Below are 22,732 nucleotides of genomic sequence, written 5' to 3'. Positions count from 1 at the left end.
GCTTTCCTGTGTAATAATGTCACTTCTTCCATATTCCAAAGTTGATGGCATTTAAAAAATCTTCTTCCTCTCTTCTTCTCCCCTCCTCTTTCTCCTCTTTCTTCTACTTAGAGTATGAATTGGGTAGTATAAATTTAGTCAGTTATGAAGTGGTTTCTCTAGGGATTTTTAAAAAGTACAGCTGTCTGTCTACCTTAGCAAAATATTATAATATTGATGATCAAAATCCATCAACGAAGATGCTTAAAAACAAAATTAATACTGTGGGAGAACTGAATATCTTTGTCGATCTATACATGAAAATATGTTTATGCCCAGAAAAGATTAATGCATATGTATGTACATATATTATTAAATACTGACATAAGTCAAAGATAGTAAACATTTAAAATCAGTTTAATAATTTATTATGGGATCAATGTTTAAAGAACACTTTCAAATATGAATGTGTTTTATGCATATAACGTATGCATATAATGGCTGTACAAGCCATTATAATGTGAATTATAAATATGAATGTGCTTTATGCATTTAATGTATATATATAACGCAAATGTACAAGCCATTATATGCATACATTATATGCATACAAGCCATTATATGCATTCATTAAATGCATAAAGCAGAAAATTTAATATTTTTAATTAAAAAATAAAATCAATCTTTATTAAAATGATGCATTTCTGACTATTCCAAATCAATTACATTTTAACCACAATATGTCATATTGTTAAGCAGATACAAAATAAAAGGCTCAATGAATGTTAAAACTGTATATATGAGTCACTTTCAGAAAACAATTAATATCTAAAATGAATTTTGAAAATACTTTTTGACTCAGCTGTACTGCTTCTTGCAAAGTATGACCAGGAAATTACTTAAAGAAAAACTCTTAACCATTGAGTTTCACCTACTTTTTCTAAACTTTATGAAATTTTTAGTTATAGATCTTTCCCCTTCACAAAAAAGAAGAAAATGCATACACTAACCTATACACAAGAATTACAATTTCAGGTCTTTACAGAGCTTATGAAACTTGTTTATAGATCTGCAGTTTCTTCCCCTCCTCCCAAAAAAGTAATGTGCGCTGTAATATTAATTGTGGGTTTATTTATGGTAGTAAATAAATTGAATGAATTTGTGTCGAATAATTATAGAATGTCTACATAAGTCATAATGTAAAAATAAACTGGCATTTATGTAATCTTTAAATTAAATTATTTATAAAGACAATGTATTGCCTTAGGAGAGTATCATATATATATATGTGTGTGTGTGTGTGTGTGTGTGTGTTTGTGTGTGTGTGTCTGTGTGTGTGTGTATAATTTATAATACAACACAGTAAGAAAGTAATTTTGTAAAAATATGCACATTTTTAGAAAATGAAAAAAGCACAAAGATACAAGTTACTATCATTTTAGCATGGTGAATTAATGGCTGACTTCTTTCACACTTTCAGTGACAATTTTTAAATAACATTTTAAAAAGATGAAAACAAAATCATTGATTGACTTTATCGATTTTGGAAATGTTGATAGCATCAGGTTCCTGTCTCTTCTTTTTCCCCTGGAGAAAGGGTTCACAGTAGTATTTATTCCTTTCTTTTTATTTTTTCAAGCTGAAATCTGCTGGATAAGCTTTTTCTTTTTTCCAAAAGGGTGCCCCATTGCTCAAACTTTGTTGCATTGTTTTCAGCTATTTAGGTCATTTGGACCCAAGAAAAATTGCAACTCCTTGTGTCTGCATTACACATTTTAATTTTCAAAATGTATCTACATCTGCCCTTATATCTGATTTGGGCCTCCTCCTATTAAACGCTTAAAAGATAGGAGCCTTCAGTGAAAGTTGTCAGAAATAAAGACAGAATAAAAGTTAACGATTTCTTTTTACAGAAAAGAAATATAAATATTAAAAAAGATGTATTTTTTTTCCAACTTAAACTCAGATTTTCATAAATTTTGTGTCAAACTTGAAGGAATGAAAAAGTGGATATTTAGTATATTTAAATGTTAGAACTCAATAGGCATACTTAATGCCCAGAAAACAATCCTTTAAAAAATAAAATATCAGTATAGAAAGAAGAGTGTAGTTACAGAGAAAAGATATTTTTAAAAAACAGGCTTTATTGTGCAAAACCTTTGCCTCATTTTTCCTTACAACGTTTTTAGCCTTAGACCATATTTAATTTTTAATAAGTTTAACTTGAAGCACTTACACACAATTGTTATTGGTTTATTTTTTATTCATTGTTTAAAGAATAATAATGTGTTTTTATTTCTTGTTTTGTTCTTTTATACAAATGGATGATTTTGTCTTTCTCTTATAAAATGGAAAATATTGTTGTAAGAAGCAATTCTAAGAAGGTTAAATAGTCTGTTAACAATATAAGGAAAATTAATGGACCCTACAGTTATGTCTGAATATGAGAAGATAGTGGCTAAAGTCATGAACCTTATTATCTTCTACATTTGAAATGTTCCTAATTTATCCCTCTACTAACACAACTCAAATGAACAAAGCTATCTCTCTCTACAAAATCACATTAGCTTCTTATTTGAGCTGAAAATTCCTTATTTAGTAAAGAAGAAATAAGAGGTGAATGCATTAAGAATATAACCTAAGCTGAGCGTCCAGCTTTGGCAAAGGCTGCTGAGGAGATAAAATTGGGAAATGGTGGCCAAGGGTTCCCTCCACACATAAAAGCTTACTTGACAAAGTCAAGATGCAAATCAATGACTACATTCACATCTTAATTTTTAATAAGCGATATGATATATCTCCCCACAAACAAAAATGCAGCCATAGTAGAAGTAAACTCTACAAACGTTGTTGAGGGCTATATGTCCAGTATATTTTCCCTAGCCTTCATATCCTCTCAGTGCAGTAGATGCCAGTTTGAAATGGGTCTCGGAAGAAAATAGAGCTACGTATACACTCTTAAACAAATTTGTTATCAGATGTATGAGATATTGTTTCTGAGAAATTGTTTTAAAATGACAATTGTGAATATTATGGTTACCATTTATCATGTATTCTGTGCGTGATTTACATTCTTTATTTAAAACATGGACAAATGGATTAATAAAGTGTGTTAATGATTCAGAACTAGGGAACTCATTTTGATCTAATGTGTACAATTGCATGCTTAAAAAAGTAAGAGATAGCCACAGCATTTCTCTCTAGCTATCTTTAAAAATATACACAGTGGCTACTGGCAAGTGTGTAGTAATGTTTAAGGTAAGTTGTCATGTTCTATTTGTATCAATTTCAATAAATGCACTATCTATTCTCCAAACCTTTGATAAACACAAGAATCGAAAGTAGGCTGTGAAGAATAAACCTTAAACAGTAACCACTCTAGTTTATTGTTGCATGCATAGACTTTCTATGAAAAATATCTGAATCCAAGGTCATCTATGTCATTGCGTTTCAACACACCATGTGTGCTATGTGCTGTGTGTGTGTGATTTGTAGTGCCCTTAAATTTAAATTTATTTCAAAAAGGAAGCATCAGTGTGGTGCCTAACAAGGTTGTATGAAGGTCTAACAAGGTTGTACATCAGACCTGTAAATACATCAAAAACAAGTAAAAACTGCATTTTGTTCTAAATCAATTTGGTAAGCTACTATGTTGACTTCTTAAAAAAAATTAAATTTACTGTCTTTGAGTCAAGTATTTTAAAATTTCATATTGTTTTATTGATGACTAAAGAATTCAGACTTTGGAATCTTGACCAAGACAAATTATATATGGAATAATTAGTGCTAGTCAGGATGCTATTGATAGGGCATATAAATATTAATTTTTCAAAAACAGCAATTACAATCAAAATTAAATATGCAAGTAAACTCTGCATTGTCTTTGCCTATCCTGCTCCCAAAGATTAGATTATTTTAAACCATCATGTGAAAGTATTTCCAGATAATTTATTCACTACTGGTAGGAGAGTTTATATTGTTTGATATGCAAATAATTGAGAATATCAATAAATATCTTGTATTTATGAATATCAAATGAGGGTGTGTCCACTGCCCTGTAAGAGACGGACATCTTCAAGGTCTCATGCCTTCTCTGGAGAGCCCCTTGTTCTGTCTTTGATAATTCATCACAATTTCTTAAAAAAATTCTGGGGCAAATTTTCACATTTGATTTTCAAGCTTTAGAATTGGGTATTTCCTTGTCTATCCCTTTTTTTATTACCTGGCTGAGGTAAATTTACATTAACAACCACCACAGAAACAATCCTGTTTTTTTTCCTCCATGGAAATTAAATGTGATATTATAAATGGAAATATCATCTATTGATAGATATACAGATTCTATTTTTGAGTCTTAGTGAGATAGACTTACAGAGTTTTTTAAAGAGTTGGGTTCAAGTTAAAGAATGACAGGTGACCAGATAAAGTCTGGGTTAGAGGGACTGGATAAAAAGGCATCAATTTGGAAGGGAAAGCAAAGATAAATGGTCATCCACCTTATTTGACAGATGAGGTCATGGAGCTAGTCTTATGTATAGTTAAGGTATAAGTTTTCACAAAGACAACTTCCAATGGAAAATATTTTCTAATTCATTTCCAACAATAAGAGATTGTTTGCTATCACACAATTAATTCTTTCATAGTCAACAGTACACGTGCAATCAATACAGGTATTCATGACAAAAAAATATGAAAGTACTAGAAACCTGATCTCTATTTTATCAAGATTACATCTGGTTACCCCTGCTATTATCTTCACTGGAGTATGCAACATTAGCATTCAGCGTCCCCTGTACCCCCATCACACACACTCTGTCCTTATTGGAGTTTAGTGGGTACCAGAAGCAAAGGCACCTGTTTAGGCACCTCTGGGAGAAGTTATGCTTAAATTTATAAAAAATATATTTGAGAACATTATACACTAAAAGGACAACAATCATTTACGCTCATTTTTGATTTTCATTTCTAAGAGACAATCTAGCAGAGACGTTACTCTAGGATCTTGTGAATTTTCTAACCCAAGGTTATTTCTGCTTGCCTAAGAAAGAGAAGGAACTGAAAAATGCCCGGATGATCAAAATGTTGCCAAGTTGGTTTGTCTCTAAATGCTTTGATTTCATTGGCATTCCATGAGGCAATCACTTTGATGTTTGTTAAATTAAACAAAAGTGAAACTACTAAGGCATTCAATTCACAAATTTAATGTACATTTATTTGTGGGTGTGTGCGTGTATTTGTTGTTACAGTAGGAAACAGATTATAAGAGAATGGTGTGGCTCTTAAGGAGTGAATTTCTTCTTTTACCCTCACTATTTTTTTAAAAGGGAAAAAAATTATCAACTAGGAAGAGATAAAACTCATTTAGAAGCTTCATTTCCCACGGCATATTGGGATGCATTTAAAACTGAGAACAGCCTTGAAACCTTGTGCTGGTTTTGCCTAGATGAGGACTGAATTTCTGAAGACAAGAGTACAAACACAGTATAGACATGCTATCCATTGAAAACACTGAATCTATACATTCGAATAATAATAAAAAAGTACTCTTTATATATAAAATGTCTCCCAGATACCAAAAGATCAAATAAAAATCCCACCCCTCCTACTGCGTTCCTAGGTTGACTATACGCTTATTTGAGAAATGTCTCACAGCACTTGTTTCAGTGCAGTATTTTCTAGTTTATGGGGCTGGAATTAAAGGGACCACTATTCCCTCTGCCCCAACACACAGACTTAGGGAGTCAGTGTTCCCTATAGCACCATACTGCAGGATAGGTGTGCATGACTGTGGCATACATCAGACATATTCTGGTAGAGATCTGGTTACTGATAGCCTTAGCCATAGGCACCCGAGGCCCCACTCAAACTACAGCTGTCATTCAATCCAGAAGCCAATGGGCATTCTCTTGAAGTCTGCTTGGCTCTTCTGTTCTCTTTTTTGGTGGGTCTGATTTGTTACTATGATCAAAACAGGTTAATTTGTGAAGTCCTATATACAACACTCTTCCTCCTCCAGACAGCCTTGCTATTCCTACTTAGAAATAATGTAAATCATTGGAGGTGTGATAAATTTACAAAGATTTAGTTTTTAACCCATAGCAAGGCAGATATTGAGCTAGAGTGTAAAACGCAGAACACTTAATGTACATAGGAAATTTAGGAAGAAAATTTTGATGCTGATTTTCCAAAATCATTTCTACTGTTTCTCAATATTATAAGATTGCTCACATATTTTGAATGGCATCCCACAGTAGTCACAGGCAAACTAGAATAACATATGCTTTACAAAACAAGAAGATATATCAGAAAATGAGTCAAAGTAAAAAAATAATGGGTACCATCCATCCTCCGGTAAATAATGAATATGTAGCATATTTAATTACAAATTTCCAAATATATATTCACATAATAAAGGCAAGGACAATGAAGCAAAATCAAATGTGTTTTGTTGAAATAAGTACTTCCCTGTAGGCACATGACCTTGAAGGGCCAAGTACTGATGGCTCCAAGTATTTTCTATGTTAGGTTCACTTTGAAAGTACTGATGCCATCAGCACTTGCCCGCTGGTGCCCAATGACGTATATTTTGACCTTGGATACTCTTCACAGGAAAGCATCATATTGCTAAAGGAGACAAATGACCACTAAAAAGTAACCATTAATATAGATTATTTATGGAGGATTTTGTCTTGACTATTGATTAAGGGAGTAATTGTATATCTAAACTTTATATCAAACAACCAGTGGATTTACTGCTTTTTTAGAATACATATGGGTGAAATTATAATCACATATCAGTTTTTCAAAAAATATTAAAATAATTATTTAAAAAAAATAAGGGGTTGGACCAAGACTTAAGTTTCACTGACAATGTTTTCAGTGTAAACAATATGTTAGTATAACTGCAATGAGTTATACAGCATATACCTTCTTAATGGTAAATTCAGAACCAATCTTCCAGATAAGCAAGTACAGCATTTTAGTTAAAAAAATATATAAGAACAAGGTTGACTTCAACAAAGTTGTGAGGCCTTCCAGCTGTTTGATAATTGTGATAAATTTCAACACAATGACATATTGGATGTTCAACTTATTGGGTTTTTATAGACCTGTTAGTTTTTAAGACCATTTTCTAAAATGTTTCCATACATACAGTATATTTAAATAATAACTTAGATGATCTAGACATTACAAATTTATGATAATCTTTTAAAATTCTACCAGTATTACCTCTATATTCAAAACAATGGAATATAGAAAAAATAATAAATATCACACAACCTTTTGTTAAATGTAAAGTGCATTTTTACCAAAGTGTTTCAACATTTGAGACCTTGAATTTCTATTAAGTAGTTCTGATAAATACATAGTGCTCTTTCTTTTGTCTGGATGACAGTATGTCTACTAATAACAGATGTTCCCAAAGACCAATTTGCAATGTATTTTCAGCAGAAACAACTTAACCTGAAATATGAATTGGATCTCTTTACGGCTTGACTCAGAAATAGTTACATTCCTTTTCCATGGAATGTGTCTTCCACAAAGAGATTTTAACCAAGGTTTTCCCAAACTGCAGTAAAAGAAATCTTTTATGCTTTCAAATACTGTGCCTTTTTATTTAAAATGGTGTAAACATAACAACTCAACACCACCAATAATTGGAAAAAGACTGGGTATATGAACACTAATTTCCTCATATGTCCCATGAAAATGAGGGTAAATAAACAGACAAATCTTCAGGAGAGGTTTCAGTTCACCTTAGCAGTGGTAAAAATATTGCTTTATTCCAAATGAACATACAACACAATTTACTGTTCTTTTGGGGGCTTCTTGTGAACTGAATAGTCTGGGTTTTTTGATTTCAACAAGTTATTCTTCCCATATTAACCACAGAAGCCGAAGCCTCAGTCCACACGTAGTAGACTTGCTATAAAATAAATAGTAATGAGGATGATGAGAAAGCAAATAGGAACTGTCAATTTGTTAATTGTCTTGCGTTAATAATTTAAGTAGGCATGATTCAAAATAAACACGCATCCTCGGTTAACTCACCTGATGATACTGATATCATTAATGAGCCAATAGTTGCTCCTCTCAAAAGTATTCACATCAGAAAATGGTCTAGACAGTGTCAAGAGTTTTATAGGACTCCACCATGCAAGTGACCTTGATTTAAGAACTGACTGAACTTTATAATTAATGGAAAAATTTAAAGTGAACAGATCTAAGAGGGAAATACTTTCTCTGAATATTAGATTCCCTGATGTTTCAGAACAAATTTTAGCAAGCGTAATACGCGCACACATGCACACACATACGCACAATGAACACATGTGCATACAGCATATGTGCTCGCGTGAGCAAGTCCACACACACACACGCTCGCACGCACATGTGCACACAGTCACACAAAAACTGAGAAACGCTCCTCCAGAGCCTCTAAACAATCTCAAGGAAAAACATTTCTATTAGCGTGATTTTAGTGACACGACATAGTGATTTTTTTTGTCTCTTTTTCTGTGATAATTTCAGACCTCCAGCTGAGATGTGTGCATTCAAATCTCAGAGGAAGGTGTCACACAAGAGGAGTTACGATTGCCCCCAGTTTCTCCTTCTCTCTCCTGTCCTCCTTCGCATTGCAGTCTTTTGTGCCATTCTCCAAAAATCAAATAGAAAACACTGCATTTGTCGACATGACATAACCTGTGATGAGGCTATTGGGTGAACAGAAATTTAGGGCTTGGGACTGGCAAGCCAAATGGCAAGGGCCACCTGCTCACTGGCGCATCCACCTGCGGATACGGCTCTCCTCTTTTTGAAACCAGGTAACTGCCAGTGCTTTTGAATGAGGCACTGGCGCTGTGGGGCCAAGGGTCTGAATTGCCCACATCTCCTAAGAGCCAAAGAGGACAGTGTTGGGACTAACTGAAATTGGATTCAGAATTCTACCCAAAAGCTTTAATTGTAAGCTTTATCCCTCCTGAAACATTTCTTTCCCTTAAAAAAATATTTTGTTAAAAAACACTATGATATGAGGGCGATAGACTATTTGGTTTCTTCTAAGTAGATGCTCTTAAATTAATGCATATAAATAATTTGTAATCGATTTCCTCTCTTTCCTGTTGAGCAAAGCATAGAATGCACAGATTCCTACATCTCAAGTCACTTGGTCAATGCAGAGTCTCTTTGTATTTCATTTCTTAAGACAAATTGTGCCTCTCGTTCTGATTTGGCCGTGGGACTCAGGGGGAGAAAGGCTGTGTTTTCGCTTGCACTGTCCTCGGTTTCTACGCTGGCCAGTTCGTAGTCTTCTGACCGTCTGGCATCAGTCAGAATTCGGATCTGCTCCTGGACAGTTTCTAGCAATATTTTCACTTCTTGTTGTTCTGCTATAAGACAATCGCTGACTGGAATACTCACATTGACAACGTCAGCTGAATAGGAGTTTTTGCACCATTTGATGCTTTTGACTTCGGAAATCCCTGGCATTTGCATGCAGGTTTCCTCTAGACCCACTGAAGGGATGATGGGCACAGAACTGGCCCTTGTGGATGAATAGCCCACCAGGTCCTTTTGCTCCAAGCTATTAAAATAGGGGTTTGTCTCTCTTGAAGGCAGTTGCATATTTATTGATGTATTTCGTTGGGTTTTTAAACCACTGGATGAATACCTGAAAAAGAAACAAAGTGTTACTCCTTCTGCTTTCTGCTGTGCTTTGTTAGAGCAAAACTCAATCCACAAAGCACTTTTCACATGCACCATCTCACTGAATTCTCACAGCAACCCCATGAGACGGATAATAGGTTCCCAGTTAAACAGAGAAGTAAACTGAAGCTCAGATAGGTGAAGTGACTTGCCCAAGGTCACACAGAAAATAAGTGACAGACTGAGACTCAAACCCAGATCTTCTTACTTTAAGTCCAGGGGTCTTTCAACACACCACAGCTGTATAGGCAGGTGGGATATAGTCTTCCTGACCTCTATCCTAGAATACAAAGTAAATGGGGATTGAGCAGGTAAGTGTGGCCTTTCCATAGTGAAAAACAGGACACCCATAATGGCATTAGTCCACTACATCAACTCAACCACCCTCTCAGCCCTGGGTTAGTCCAGTAGACTTGTTTTGGCCACCCTAGTTGGAGCCAATCAAGAATTCCAATAATAAGCATCAGGTACTACAGTCATGAGTTTTCCTACTTCGCACTGATTTTAGGGGATCCAAATCCAATTGCTACGGCACTGTGCTCTAAAGGAACCATCTCACTGCCAGATTGCTGAGCCAGCAGATGGAAATGGGAAGCTCTCAATTCCTCTACCTACCTGGGGATGAATATTAAGTGGGTTCCATAGGGCTTCTACCCATCTAGCACCTTTTCTTACATAGTTTCTGAAACCAAGTAAGGTAGCTCTTTGGTGCATGGCAAGGGCTTGTCAAGAATGCCAATATGCCATTGCAAGTCATTTGAATATAGCAGAATCTTCTAAGTTCCCTTCTTCCCTGTTCAGGGCTAGTAAATCTTTCGCCTCTGTACTGTTCAGTGAGAGAAAATGGGACAGGTACATAGCAGATTTATAAAAACGGGGTTTTGGAACTTGAACAGTAGTGTTTTATTCTATTTCTTAGTTATTTGTCCCTAATTTAGACAATTAAACATTCAAATTTTGACACAATTTAAACACATCAACCTGCCATATAATAAATCTCATTTCCTTGACTGCCATTATTATGTAAATGAAAATCATGTTTATACATGCAGACAATAATTGCAGTGCAGTGTGTTGCATACTAAATCCAAGTCTTTATTGTAAGGACATGATGGGAGCAAATTAGAGGTCTTTCCACGAGGTAGTGAACAAAAACAGGAATGAGCTTTAGGCCTTTGTGGTCCCATCCTCTCTTACTGTGCCTAATACAGAGTTGGCAATCAATATACTTTGATTAAATGAACACATGAATACATATAAACAAATCTTCAAGGTAAACTCTCCCTTTATATCCTACTTAATGTCTATTTTCAATCTTAATAACAACAGGTAACATATGCACAGCGCTTGTAAAAAATCACTTTCACCTCCAATTACCTCATTTTATTTTTAAAAAACCTTGGAGTTTATTATTATTATAATCTAACGGATGAGTAAAATAGACTAACAGGTACTCAAATGACTTCTCCAAAATTATATCTTTAATAAGTGTTACACAGAGAATTTAAACCCAAGTTGTCTTACTCTAATTATTACTGTCAAAGATAGAGGTTGCTAATGAAAGAATATCCTAAGGTGAACCAGAATACCTTTTTGAAGATACATAATCTTTATTAATACAAACTGCAAAGCCACATATTTGGAAATTCTTGGGGAATATATTACTCCATTCTCATTAATTTTATATGTCTACAAACATGAGCCTAAAGGTTCAAATCAATAAATCACTTTCAACAAGAAGTAAAGAAACAAATTTCAGGCTTTTGTTTTGCTCTCAGCACCATCCTGTTAGCATGATTTGTAGGTATAGAAAGTCTGTCTGTCAGATTCACCAGCGAAACAGAGACAAGAAATGCAGCCAAGATAGCATTTCGCACAGATATCAGGGTATATCAGCTGGTAGAACCTGCTAAGTTGATATGAGATGGTGATAGGTAAAAATTTTTACACTTGGATCTAAACCGTTGGATAAAGTGCAGATATCTTAGAGGATGTTTTTAAATTGTAAATTCAACAAATCAACTATGTGGCATGGCTAAGACATAATCAAAGGCAATTCATGCCAAACGTGGAGCATTCTTCTCCTATGCCAGAGGACTGACTAAAGGATTTAGATGAGAAAGAGGAATTGCAGTAGACTATTATGTGTCACTTCCCAAGTCAGGCACTGAACACATGACTGGCAACAACTAAAATTTAAAATGTTATCATGACATAAAGATGAGCTTTTAACAATGGGAACTTTCCAAACTGTGATTTTGTTTTGAATCAGACATGATTTCAAGTCCCAAAATTATTCTATGCTCTGGAATCTCAGAGAAGTGGCAGCCTCACTTTAATTTTGCCATCCATTCAAACAATCAGGTAGTAACAATAACTTGATTGCTCAGGGGGAGGGGTAATTTTTCTGAGGACTAATTGAAATAATGTCTCCTCCCTGTTCCATCACAGACACGGGGGCAAGCCTCATTTCTCCCCTAGTGATGCTGTGAGTGTCCCAGCACTGGTATTCCAGCAGAAGTTTAAGTGAGACCTAAATTTGTAGATGTGATTCTGAGTCAGAGGATTCAAAGTTCTGTATCCTTTGAGGGTCAATGATGCCTCCACAAGTTCGGTCCATGAGATTATCATTTCACTTTGGGCTAGTCTTCCTCTATTCCCTCAACAAAGAAATTACAAATGTATCTTGTCTGTAACTATGTGAATCGAAGCATTCTTTCAAAGAAGAAAGATTCCAACTATTAGTCACTTGGTTTGGTTGCCAGTCATTCACGGGTCAGGCTAAGCAATTTATGTTTCTCTAGGAGACTCCAAACCTTCTCAGTTCCTAGGGCACATGGCAATGAATGGACAGACTATTTTGAAGGAATCCATGCTTCCCTCTGAAGTCATGAAATTATATACTCCATTTACAAATCATCAGCCATAAATACGATTTTCTTCACATTCCTTGTAGATTTGGTGGTTTAAGTAGTCAGAAAAGCCAGTATTTCAGCTCTTTTACATGGGACTGCGTATGTCACATTGGGCTAGCCATTTAAACTCTGATATCCTTACTGTGCTTATCTATAAAATTTCTAAAGAATAACTGAAGAGAACTATGTAAAGTTGCTAGCTAGGTATGGTAGGTACTCAGTGCATTTTGAATTTTATCTATGTTTAAGGTGTGAATCTAACTTTTGTGATTCCACCTCTTTCTTTCTAGCATACAAACATATCAGCTTGATTTTCCTGACATGATACAGTTCAAACTCTGTGAGCCATTACCATGGTTGTCACTGACCAGGGCTCCAGTCATGAGAAAGCTTCCTCAAGAATCTCCGCTCCACCTCACTCCTTCTCTAGGCTGCACTGAGATAGATGATAGGTTCGAGCTGGGCTGAAGTTCTTGCCAAAGAGAGAAGCCATATATGTTGGGAGCCTAACTGTCCTTGACAGCGCCCACATGCTTGGTAAACAAGATGGCTGATGACTCTTGCAAATTCATTTCCCCCCCACCTCCAGGCTGGGGCCAGATTTAAAGAGGTCCTTTAGCTGTGAAATTCTATTACCAATCAATCCCATTTCCAGTCCAGAGAGACAGTCAGCCCCTTGGAGTGGAAAATAGCTGTTGTTAGAACTAAGAATGAGATTGCTCACTGAGATTGTGCTGGGCATATAGTGACTTATACTTAGAGTCACCATATATTGACATTGAGTGCATATCAGACACGGGAAAATACCTGCAGACAGACAGCTGGAGAGAATATTCCCAACTCAACAGTGATTGAACCAAGGCTTATTCCTGTAATCCCAGCCCTTTGGGAGGCCGAGGCGGGCAGATCACGAGGTCAAGAGATCGAGACCATCCTGGCCAAAATGGTGAAACCCCGTATCCACTAAAAATACAAAAAAAATTAGCTGGGCGTGGTGGCACGCGCCTGTAGTCCCAGCTACCTGGGAGGCTGAGGTGGAAGAATCGGTTGAACCCGGGAGGCGGAGGTTGCAGTGAGTCGAGATTGCACCACTGCACTCCAGCCTGGCAACAGAGCTAGACTCCGTCTCAAAAAAAAAAAAAAAAAAAAAGAAAAAGAACCAAAAGAAAACCCCCCCCATGCAGAAAATAACTGGAGTCTTCCAGGAGGTTAAAAAAGCAAAGCATTGTCTGAACATGCAATGAGATCTCTGAGCTCCTGATGATATATGCATGGTTCAGGCTTGAGCCGGCCATAGGCTGCAAGCATCCTTACTCCTCGAACATACGGAATTATACTTGTAACAATGCCCAATAGAAAAAAACTCCAGCATGAGCTCGGTTTTTCATCCACTCACAAAATCTCTGAATTTGATCTTCCCTCACTTGTTCTCCTAACATTCATCCCAGGGATTTTATGTATATGTATATAGTCATATTCATTTGTAAGAGACATCATTAGTCATTTATAAAGAAAAGGCACTATGAAACATGATCGATTATAATTATGGGTTAAGTGCAAGCCCGCTTTTCCAGAGATAAGTCCAAGAGAAATGCAAACTGCTTCTGACTCGCATTATACATTTTGAACCTCTTGGTTGTTATGTTTACTTTGCAACTGTCACCCTAAATCTGTACCAAATGCCTTTTTATAGTCCGTTTGGAATTGCTTCAAAATGATCAAACCTAGCCACCGGCCATTTATTTCCTATCTTCTATTTTCCTAAAGAAATCTGTTGCTGAGCTTTCTTAGAAAGGACACGGCTCCTTATATCCCATGCCCATATGAAAAGAGAAAAGTGAGGCTCTGTGCTAGAACTCCTCCCTGTTTTGGTCTTTCGCTTGATAGAGATAGTCTGGAAAAATTATCCAGTCAAAGCTGCATAGAAACCTGGCCTGGCTCGTTCAGAGAGATAAAAACAGAGCCACAAGAACCTGGCTTTAGTGAGGGAACTGATTTCTGAAATTTCTAGGGTAAACCCTGATTGCAGCACTCTTGAAATTAATGAAAAAATTGTAACAATTACTGGGACAATAAATACCAGTACTACTTTTCTTCTTACTATGTGTGTAGTACAAACAAATAGTTTAAAAAACTCTGCCCAACAATCCTCAGGGGATTGATATTATTTTGCTCAATTATTTGTATATTTTTGTTCTTTCTTGAGAAAGGGTCTCACCCTGTCACCCAGGTTGGAGTGCAGTGGCACCATCTCCACTCACTACAGCCTCCAGCTCTGAGGCTCAAGGGATCCTCCCACCTTAAGCAGCTGGAGTCACCTCAAGCAACTGGGGCCACAGATGCATGCTACCATGCCCAGCTAATTTTTTGTGTGTGTGCGTATTTTTGATAGAGACGGGGTTTTGCCATGTTGCCCAGGCTGGTCTCAAACTACTGAGCTCAAGGGATTGTCATGCCTCAGCCTCCCAAAGTGCTGGGATTATGGGTGTGAGCCAGTGCGGCTGGTCTATTTTGCTCCATTTGTAGTTAAGAAAATCTAACATCACATGATAAAACATTCTCAAAGTCACACTAGTAGTAAGGGGCAGAGATGGAATTTGAACTCCGGTCAGTTTAAGCGAGGATTACATGTTTGGTTGGGCAGTTTATGCCAACAACGTGAATAATGGCTGACATTCATCCTGTACTCAGCTCACCATCCTTTGAGGCCTATCAGGGTCTGTGTACAACAGAGGAAGGGATACCTTTTGTACTGTAGGGAGCAGCAGTGATGGTATCCAAAGCCCATCCTTCTACCCCTGTACCATGAGTAACTTGCAGATATGAGTTCAGTAAGTTGTACTTTGACTTTACACTCTCAACACTGACCCGGATTCTACCTTCAAGCTCAGGGGAAGCAGATAATGTATATATGCCATGAGCTATTGTTTAGTATATTGCTTACAATACTTATCAGAGAATTAGGTCATTTTTTTAAACCTGCAGATGAAGGAACACTTTAATCCTCCTAAGAAACCTGTATTGTTGTTATTTTTAAATCAAAGACAAATTTCCAGTTGTATTAGCAAATGATATCTATACTACTTTCTTCTTAGGGTTATATTTCTAATCTAATGATTCCCTGATACATATTTCCATCATACCTATACTTTGAAGTTGGTTCACTTTTTGTAGAACAATGATGGTAATAAGCATATTAGCCAGTTAATGAAGAAATCAATGAATAAAACCACAAGGAATTTAAAATTTTAAGCTAGGGCATTAAAGACACCCTCCCTAAATTCTATTGCTGTTTTGAGACCTACCCTTGGCAAGGTATTGTATCCTGGTCTGGGATCCTTGATTCTTCCAGTTGTTGATATGCTGGTCCCACAATTCCGCCTAGCCTACTTCGGGGTGACGGGGGTGTTCTTCTGAAGGCATTCCTATGGAGCATGCCACTCCTTTGCCCTGGGCTGCAGCAAGAGGATAGACTCCTGCTGGGGTGGAATGAAAACAGACAAACAAACAAAAGACATCATAGCAATAGCCTCACAGGTGACTGCTCCAGCTTTGCAAACACGGAATCTGCAGGCCAAATCCTCAAACTCTAGGCCTGGGGCTATCCATGAATGTAGTATATGTGGTAGCATGGGCTCAGGAATAGCCCAGTCGTTTTACCTTTGGAGACACTGAGACAAAGGGAAGTTCCTGCATTTCTGGCTACTTAGGTTAGAGCATGACTGATAGAAATCATTGCAACTTTCCAGCCAGGGATAAGAGGAGAACTTAAGGAATTCCCAAGCTCCTCATTCCCATCCATCCTGATTATCCAAGCCATTTTAGCTGTCTCTCCAATAGAAATAAAAATAGCCTTCTTATGAGACACTGACAAAAACTAAACAGAGTAAGCCCAGAAGGGATTTATGGGGAAAAAAAATTCACTTATTAGTGACAGAATTAACCAATTTTAATTAGCATTTTCTCATTAACATATGTGTTAAATTCCCAGTTCACTCCCTCAGATTTTAATCAATCTTGACAAACTAAATTATTTTTCTTTTGAGTTTGCTTTTAATAAACATCTGATTATATATTTTATTTGACTCATACATCCAAATGCCTAAATAATCATATGTTTATAGATGGCATCAATGAGCAAAATGTGTAAGTGGGTTATACCACAGTCCTTAACAAAGTGAGAATTCCTACATAGATTATGTACAGAAAAGAACTAGACTCTATAAAAATCCATTGCTGAGGAGACTCATTCCCTGTTCCATATCCATTCCCATTTCCACTCCACTGAATTAACCCTACTCTAGACTGGTGAGGAGAACTTTGTTCATGTGTAGACATTCCATGAGATGCTAGTTTATGTGGTCAAACTGGTTTTGCCGTGCTCAAATAACAAAGGAACTGAGAATTTCATGCTGCATTCTCATTTAGCTTTGTAAATATCAGTTCAACCATAGAAAGAAAGATGGAAACATTCTCAACATTTCAACAAATTTATCAAGGTTCTAAAGAAACCAGTCTTTCAAAGAAATTTTACCCATATCACTATATTATTTGGAGTGTTGTCACTTTTCTTCCCCCAATTTTATTGTTAATTCTACTTAGTACAAGACGAGACTTTGCAAATATCATTTAAGGCCAGAGTTTGAAATCTGACATTTGAGTGTTAGTGGCCACTTTCTTGGTTGTGGCAAGGTGACTGATGAAACTTTATATTCCTCAAGCCAACATTAACTTCCAAAAATTGTGAAACGAGGATTATATCTGGCAACATTCCTTATACTTCCATTCTTTTTTTTTTTTTTTTTTTTTAAGGCAGAGTCTCCCTTTGCTACCCAGGCTGGAGTGCAATGGCATGATCTTGGCTCACTGCAACCTCTGCCTCCTGGGTTCAAGCGATTCTCCCTCAGATTCCCAAGAGGCTACGTCTACAGGTGCCTGCCACCACACCCCGCTACTTGTTGTATTTTTAGTAGAGACGGGGTTGCATCATATTAGCCAGGCTGGTCTTGAACTCCTCACCTCAGGTGATTCACCTGCCTCGGCCTCCCAAAGTGCTGGGATTATAGGCATGAGCCACTGCGTCCGGCCTCTATGCCTTCATTCTTTATCATGTTACTTCTGGTATGGTATGTCTCTAAATGCCTAACAAGGGATGTATAGTTAGATCACTAAGCTCACAAGTTTGAGGAGCTCTCTAACAGCTAATTTGCTTCTTTTCCTTCCTACTTTTATCGACCATCCAATGGCAATAATGGGATCTGTGGGGCGTTGTGGTTTGGATGCTAGAGTTAGCTGCAACTGGGTGTAAGTCTCGGGTCTGCAGGTAGCTAGTTACTATAAGCATGATGCTGATGGAGGTACTTATACCAGTCAGAGTCCTGGAGAGAGATAGATGGCACTCTAACTTGCTTCATTGTTAGAGATTTTGCTATATACAAAAGTGTGATCTGTGTTTGAGGGGAAAAAAGGCAATAAAGGAGACTTGTGCCTCAGGACTACTAAATACAGGAAGCTGTTATTATCTCTTAAGGGACAAGGGGAGGGAGCAGTTCCCAGAATGGAGAGAGAAAGTGAGTTGTAAGCAGGGGGCCACTTCACAGGCTCCATGCCCTCAGAAAAAGGACACGAGGGAGGCAACCAAGCAGGGAGGAAGGGGACAGAAGTGCCATGACCTCACTCTCCTCCCTGCTATCTATCTCATGACTGTGCCTCATGCTGAGCCCACAGAAACCAGAGGACATGGGAGCTTGCAGCCCTCTTGGTGCACAGGGCAACGCAGAAAAAAAAAGGTAGAAACTAGCTGCCCCAGTGAGAAGGGAGTGGCAAAAAGAAGATATCAGCATTTTACTTAAGAATTTTCTTAGGTTTGCTATGGGATGTGGAGGTTAAAAGAGAGGAAGCGTGCAAAGCATGGGGCATGGAGCCCGGCCTACAGTATGTACTTGGCACAATGAGTTCCTCTAGTTCCTCTGCCACAGCTGGCAATTCAAAGGGTCCTCTCTATCACTGAAAACCCTGGACTTACGTCACTGTAAAAAACCTATATACATGCCTTTATAAGTGACTTATAGCAGGACGTGGTGGGTCACACCTGTAATCCCAGCACTTTGGGAGGCTGAGGCGGGAGGATAACCCGAGGTCAGGACTTCAAGATCAGCCTGGCCAACATGGTGAAACCCTGTCTCTACTAAAAATACAAAAATTAGCCAGAGTCGCAGCGATAGTCCCAGGTACTCGGGAGGCTGAGGCAAGAGAATCGCTTGAACTCAGGAGGCAGAGGTTGCAGTGAGCCAAGATCGTGCTACCGCACTTCAGCCTGGGTGACAGAGCAAGACTCTATCTTCAAAAAGATAAAAATTTAAAAAAAGATAAGTGACTTATATTGCCAAAATATACTGCAATAAATATGACATGCCATAACAGATTTATTTTCTAAACAGATGGGAATTTTTTTGAACTAACATTAGAAATAATGGCTTTGAATTAATAGCTTTGCTTCATACATGAGTTATCCAAATGAGTCATATTTGCAGTGCACAAAAGAAATTAATTATTCATAGCTTGCTAAACTGTCACAACAACAAAGTCGATCAGTATGAACTAGTGACCTGTCTTAAAAACAGTTTTTATGCCTCTTGATCAATCAGTTATTCAGGCCTTCTAACTTAATGGCATTCGGGAAGTTATGCAGCAGTTTGCAGGATATATAAATCAGTGCCTGCGTTATCAATCATGAAAACGTTTAAGTCTATTGCATGTTTTACAAAACAAAAGCTATGATATATTAAACTCTAATTTACAAAGTTCTAAAAGCATTTTGTAAGTCAACCCTTGCCCATCTATCAGGACACAATGTATGCCAACAGATACTGCAGCATCATTGATCCAAGCAAAAAGGAAGGTCTTTTAAAGATATCCTCATTTCATCTGTGAGTGACTCCCAGAAACCACAGTAGAAGCCAAGTTTAGGAGGGAGCATAAAAGCACACGAGAACTGGGGGTAGGAATATTGCAGCTCAAACATATTAAAAGCTGATGTTTAAATATATATATATTAAAACATTTATGACAACATAGTTAATATAGTACTAGAATGATAGTCTACTTAATTACTTGGCAAGGTGGAATACTACTTTAAGATGTGTTATAATCAGCAGGAGAAAATATCATTTGGGAGAAAATATCTGTCTTCTAAAAGGCTGGTAATATTGGACTTATTTCCCTAGTTTCGACAAATTCCATTACGTCCAGTGAAATGAAATGCTCTTTTCACAGGAAAATATTCTGTAAATGCAACATTGATATAAATCAAAACTTGCAGTAAGAATAACTAAAGCAATTGTCCAAGCACCAAACATATTTCAATCCTGAATTGATCATACATTCATATCATTTTGTTAAATTGGCAAACTGCCAGTGTTTTAGTCTCTACTCATGTAGAATAAGAAAAAAAAATACCATTAAGAGCTGAAGATTAGTGTGAAGAGTGACTAAAAATCTCATAAACGTGGCCAGGAACAACAAAATCCTCTTCATGTAACTTATCGAAAGGTAAGGGAGAGAGTAGTTTTCTTCTGTCATGCATGTTTCTGGCACAGTGTTGTACAGATTATTGCCCAGTATGTGAAAGCAAAGGGGCAACATTCATCTTTTATTGCTAGGAACACCTGTTATTATTTACTTTTTCATTTTAAAATTTTTAAATTTTTCATAATTTTTCAAATTGTAAAATACTGTACATCTCACTAAGAAAAGGAAGCTTAAATCTCTGGACGACTTCCATAAAGATTGACGAGGTAGATCTGAACACAATCTAGCATTAGTAATCAACTTTATCATTTGGTTTAGAGCAAATACCTTTAATATTTGGAGTTTCAGAATCCTCATGTATAAAACAGAAAAGTGTGGACTACAAGATGCTGAAGGACAAGTTGAGCTTTAGAATGCTACAAAATGTGTCAAATAACTATGCTTTTGGCTTTTTTCTGAAAGAGTCAATTTCTGGGGTGAGCTTGCAGGAAACTGCCACCCCATTGATAACAGAAGATTTTACAGACTCAAGAAGAAGATTCACCAGGCTTCTTCCCCATGGAAAATTTTATTTTGTGAGAACTGTGTTGGAAAATCTGAAGTCTGTCACATTAGGCTGCATAGGAACGAGTTACCCATTAACTGCAGACCAGAAAAGGCAGGCTTGGTAAAATATTTTTATAATAGTTTTTTCAGAATGCATTTTTTTAAAACTGGCATGTGTCTGTAGCTTTGATGGGTGTTATTAATAGTTCCATCAGGTTTCTTACTGGGGCAATGCTGTCTGCTGTGGAAACTGGCGTCTTTGACTTACCTGATGTGAGCTGTTTGAGCATCTACTCCATGGAGAACTACAGAAGTGAAAACAGTTGTCACTCCTAAGTCATGCTACCAGTCCTTGGCATGTGCCATCCAGCATACCCACAGTGTGAACGTGCCCACTCCCACCATGATGAGCTACTTGTACCTGTGGTGTTTGACAGATTGGCGTCCTCTATCAGGAGAAGGAACCTCAGGGAATGTCTGGGGGCCGACAAAACTTGACTCCATCATTTTCTCCAATGCAGTCACAGGATGCCTTTCCACCTTTGAATACTGTGGGAAATCACATGCACAGAGTTGAGATGAAGGATAAGTGATGGGAGGAGGGCCTATAACACCATAGCTAAGCATTAAGAAGTTACTGGAATGCCAATTTTTTCTGGTCACCTGATCAGGAGAACAGGAGATGAGACATAATTTGTGTCCTCTTTCCAACACATCGAGTATTCACCTCCCCTGCCCCGACCTTCTGTGACTGGACGGGATCCAATGAAGAGGGTTCTTCATGTAAGAATCCCAAGTGTGCTATTTCATTTTAATGTACATCCATGGCACACTGTGCCTGGCAGCTGAAAGGCACTTACAAGTATGTTTTAATTGATGTACATCTTACCAAAAAAACTGAATTAGTAGCTGGGTTACTAATAATAAAGATTCAGTAAATACTTAATGAATTTCACAACATTCTGAGAATTATGAAAGACACTGGTTCAGAATATCTGGCCACCACACTTCACTGTTTTTCTCTTTCAGCTTGTTACCAGGTAATTACCATCTCTAACAAGAGAAATTTGTGAGCAATTAACTCCTTACAGTTCAGAACTCTCAGTTTTACCTTTGACTATAATAACTCATAAGGCACAGAAGCCTAAAGAAAGCTTATATAAATGACAACTTCAGAAAAACTTTACCCCAAAAGAAATATCACATGGCATCTCAAGAGCCAGTAAGTTGTCAACTTTAACACTCCCTGGACACTGGGCGCTGGAACAGGTAGCAAGTGTTAGAAGATTTCTCCTTAGAAACTCCAGACGAAGACTTTCTTTAGAGATAGAATTTTAAGGATGCTAATCAAAATAAAAGAGAGTTGGGAATCTGGATATTCAGTACCCAATGTGTCAAGTTACAGATTTTAAGTGTTATCCTGAGTAACTGTAAAACTTTAAAACTCACTCGGTATACTGTGTGTGTGTGTGTGTGTGTGTGTGTGTGTGTGTGTGTGTGTGTGTGTTTGTTTTTTGTTTTTTGTTTTTTTTTTCCATTTCAAAAGCAAAGAAGCCAGTATTGGAAGCATTGATGAAAAAAATCAAGTTAATCAACCTTTTTGAATCTCACATCTATATGGTGGGATAATAAAAACTCTCTTATACGGCTACTGAAAAAATTCACAAACAATACTTAATGCATTTGATTCAGGTAAAAAAAAAGGTAGGTACAATCATGAAGATGATACTTTAAGATATTTTCTAGCCTTTTAGAAATATCATCTATGAACTATAAGAAATTCAAGATAAATTCCACCCTAAGTCCCATTTCTAAACAATTGGTAGTGGCTGCTTGGAGACTTATATTTACATAGATTCTAAATATGACTTATGAAGTAAGACCTGAATAAAGAGAAAGAATTATAACCAGAAGAAAAACAAATCCAGGAGGAACGAGTGGGAGATGTTTTATGGTAATGTCTTTCTTAAAATGTCAGCTTTAAAATTAATACTTGAAAGTAAAGTCCAAATAATTTCAACATGGCTGGAAGATATTGATAAGAAGAAGAACACAAA

General features: G+C 37.0%; 1 protein-coding gene across 7 annotated transcripts in view; it reads right to left on the bottom strand.

The window, feature by feature from the left end:
- Nucleotides 1-1,644: 1,644 nt before the first annotated feature.
- The window catches only part of NRG3 (neuregulin 3), a 1,107,214-nt gene continuing 1,086,126 nt past the window's right edge, over nucleotides 1,645-22,732 (bottom strand). For 2 of the 7 annotated variants that reach the window (XM_032259171.1, XM_032259174.1), the window contains exons 7-10: nucleotides 21,097-21,224; nucleotides 15,905-16,078; nucleotides 9,893-9,964; nucleotides 1,645-9,649 (exon numbers count right to left, since the gene is read on the bottom strand). In XM_032259171.1, the coding sequence (XP_032115062.1) occupies nucleotides 9,142-9,649; nucleotides 9,893-9,964; nucleotides 15,905-16,078; nucleotides 21,097-21,224 (882 nt within the window). In that variant the 3' untranslated portion in view covers nucleotides 1,645-9,141. The remainder of the gene's footprint in view (nucleotides 9,650-9,892; nucleotides 9,965-15,904; nucleotides 16,079-21,096; nucleotides 21,225-22,732) is intronic. The other 5 variants (XM_032259175.1, XM_032259177.1, XM_032259176.1 and 2 more) reach the window with 3 other exon arrangements.

Source organism: Sapajus apella, unplaced genomic scaffold (genome assembly GCF_009761245.1).
Source record: "Sapajus apella isolate SASKATOON/1434 unplaced genomic scaffold, GSC_monkey_1.0 scaffold107, whole genome shotgun sequence".
NCBI lineage: Eukaryota > Metazoa > Chordata > Mammalia > Primates > Cebidae > Sapajus > Sapajus apella.
Note: the sequence above shows the minus strand (reverse complement) of the source record. Positions and strands in the feature narration are given on the sequence as shown.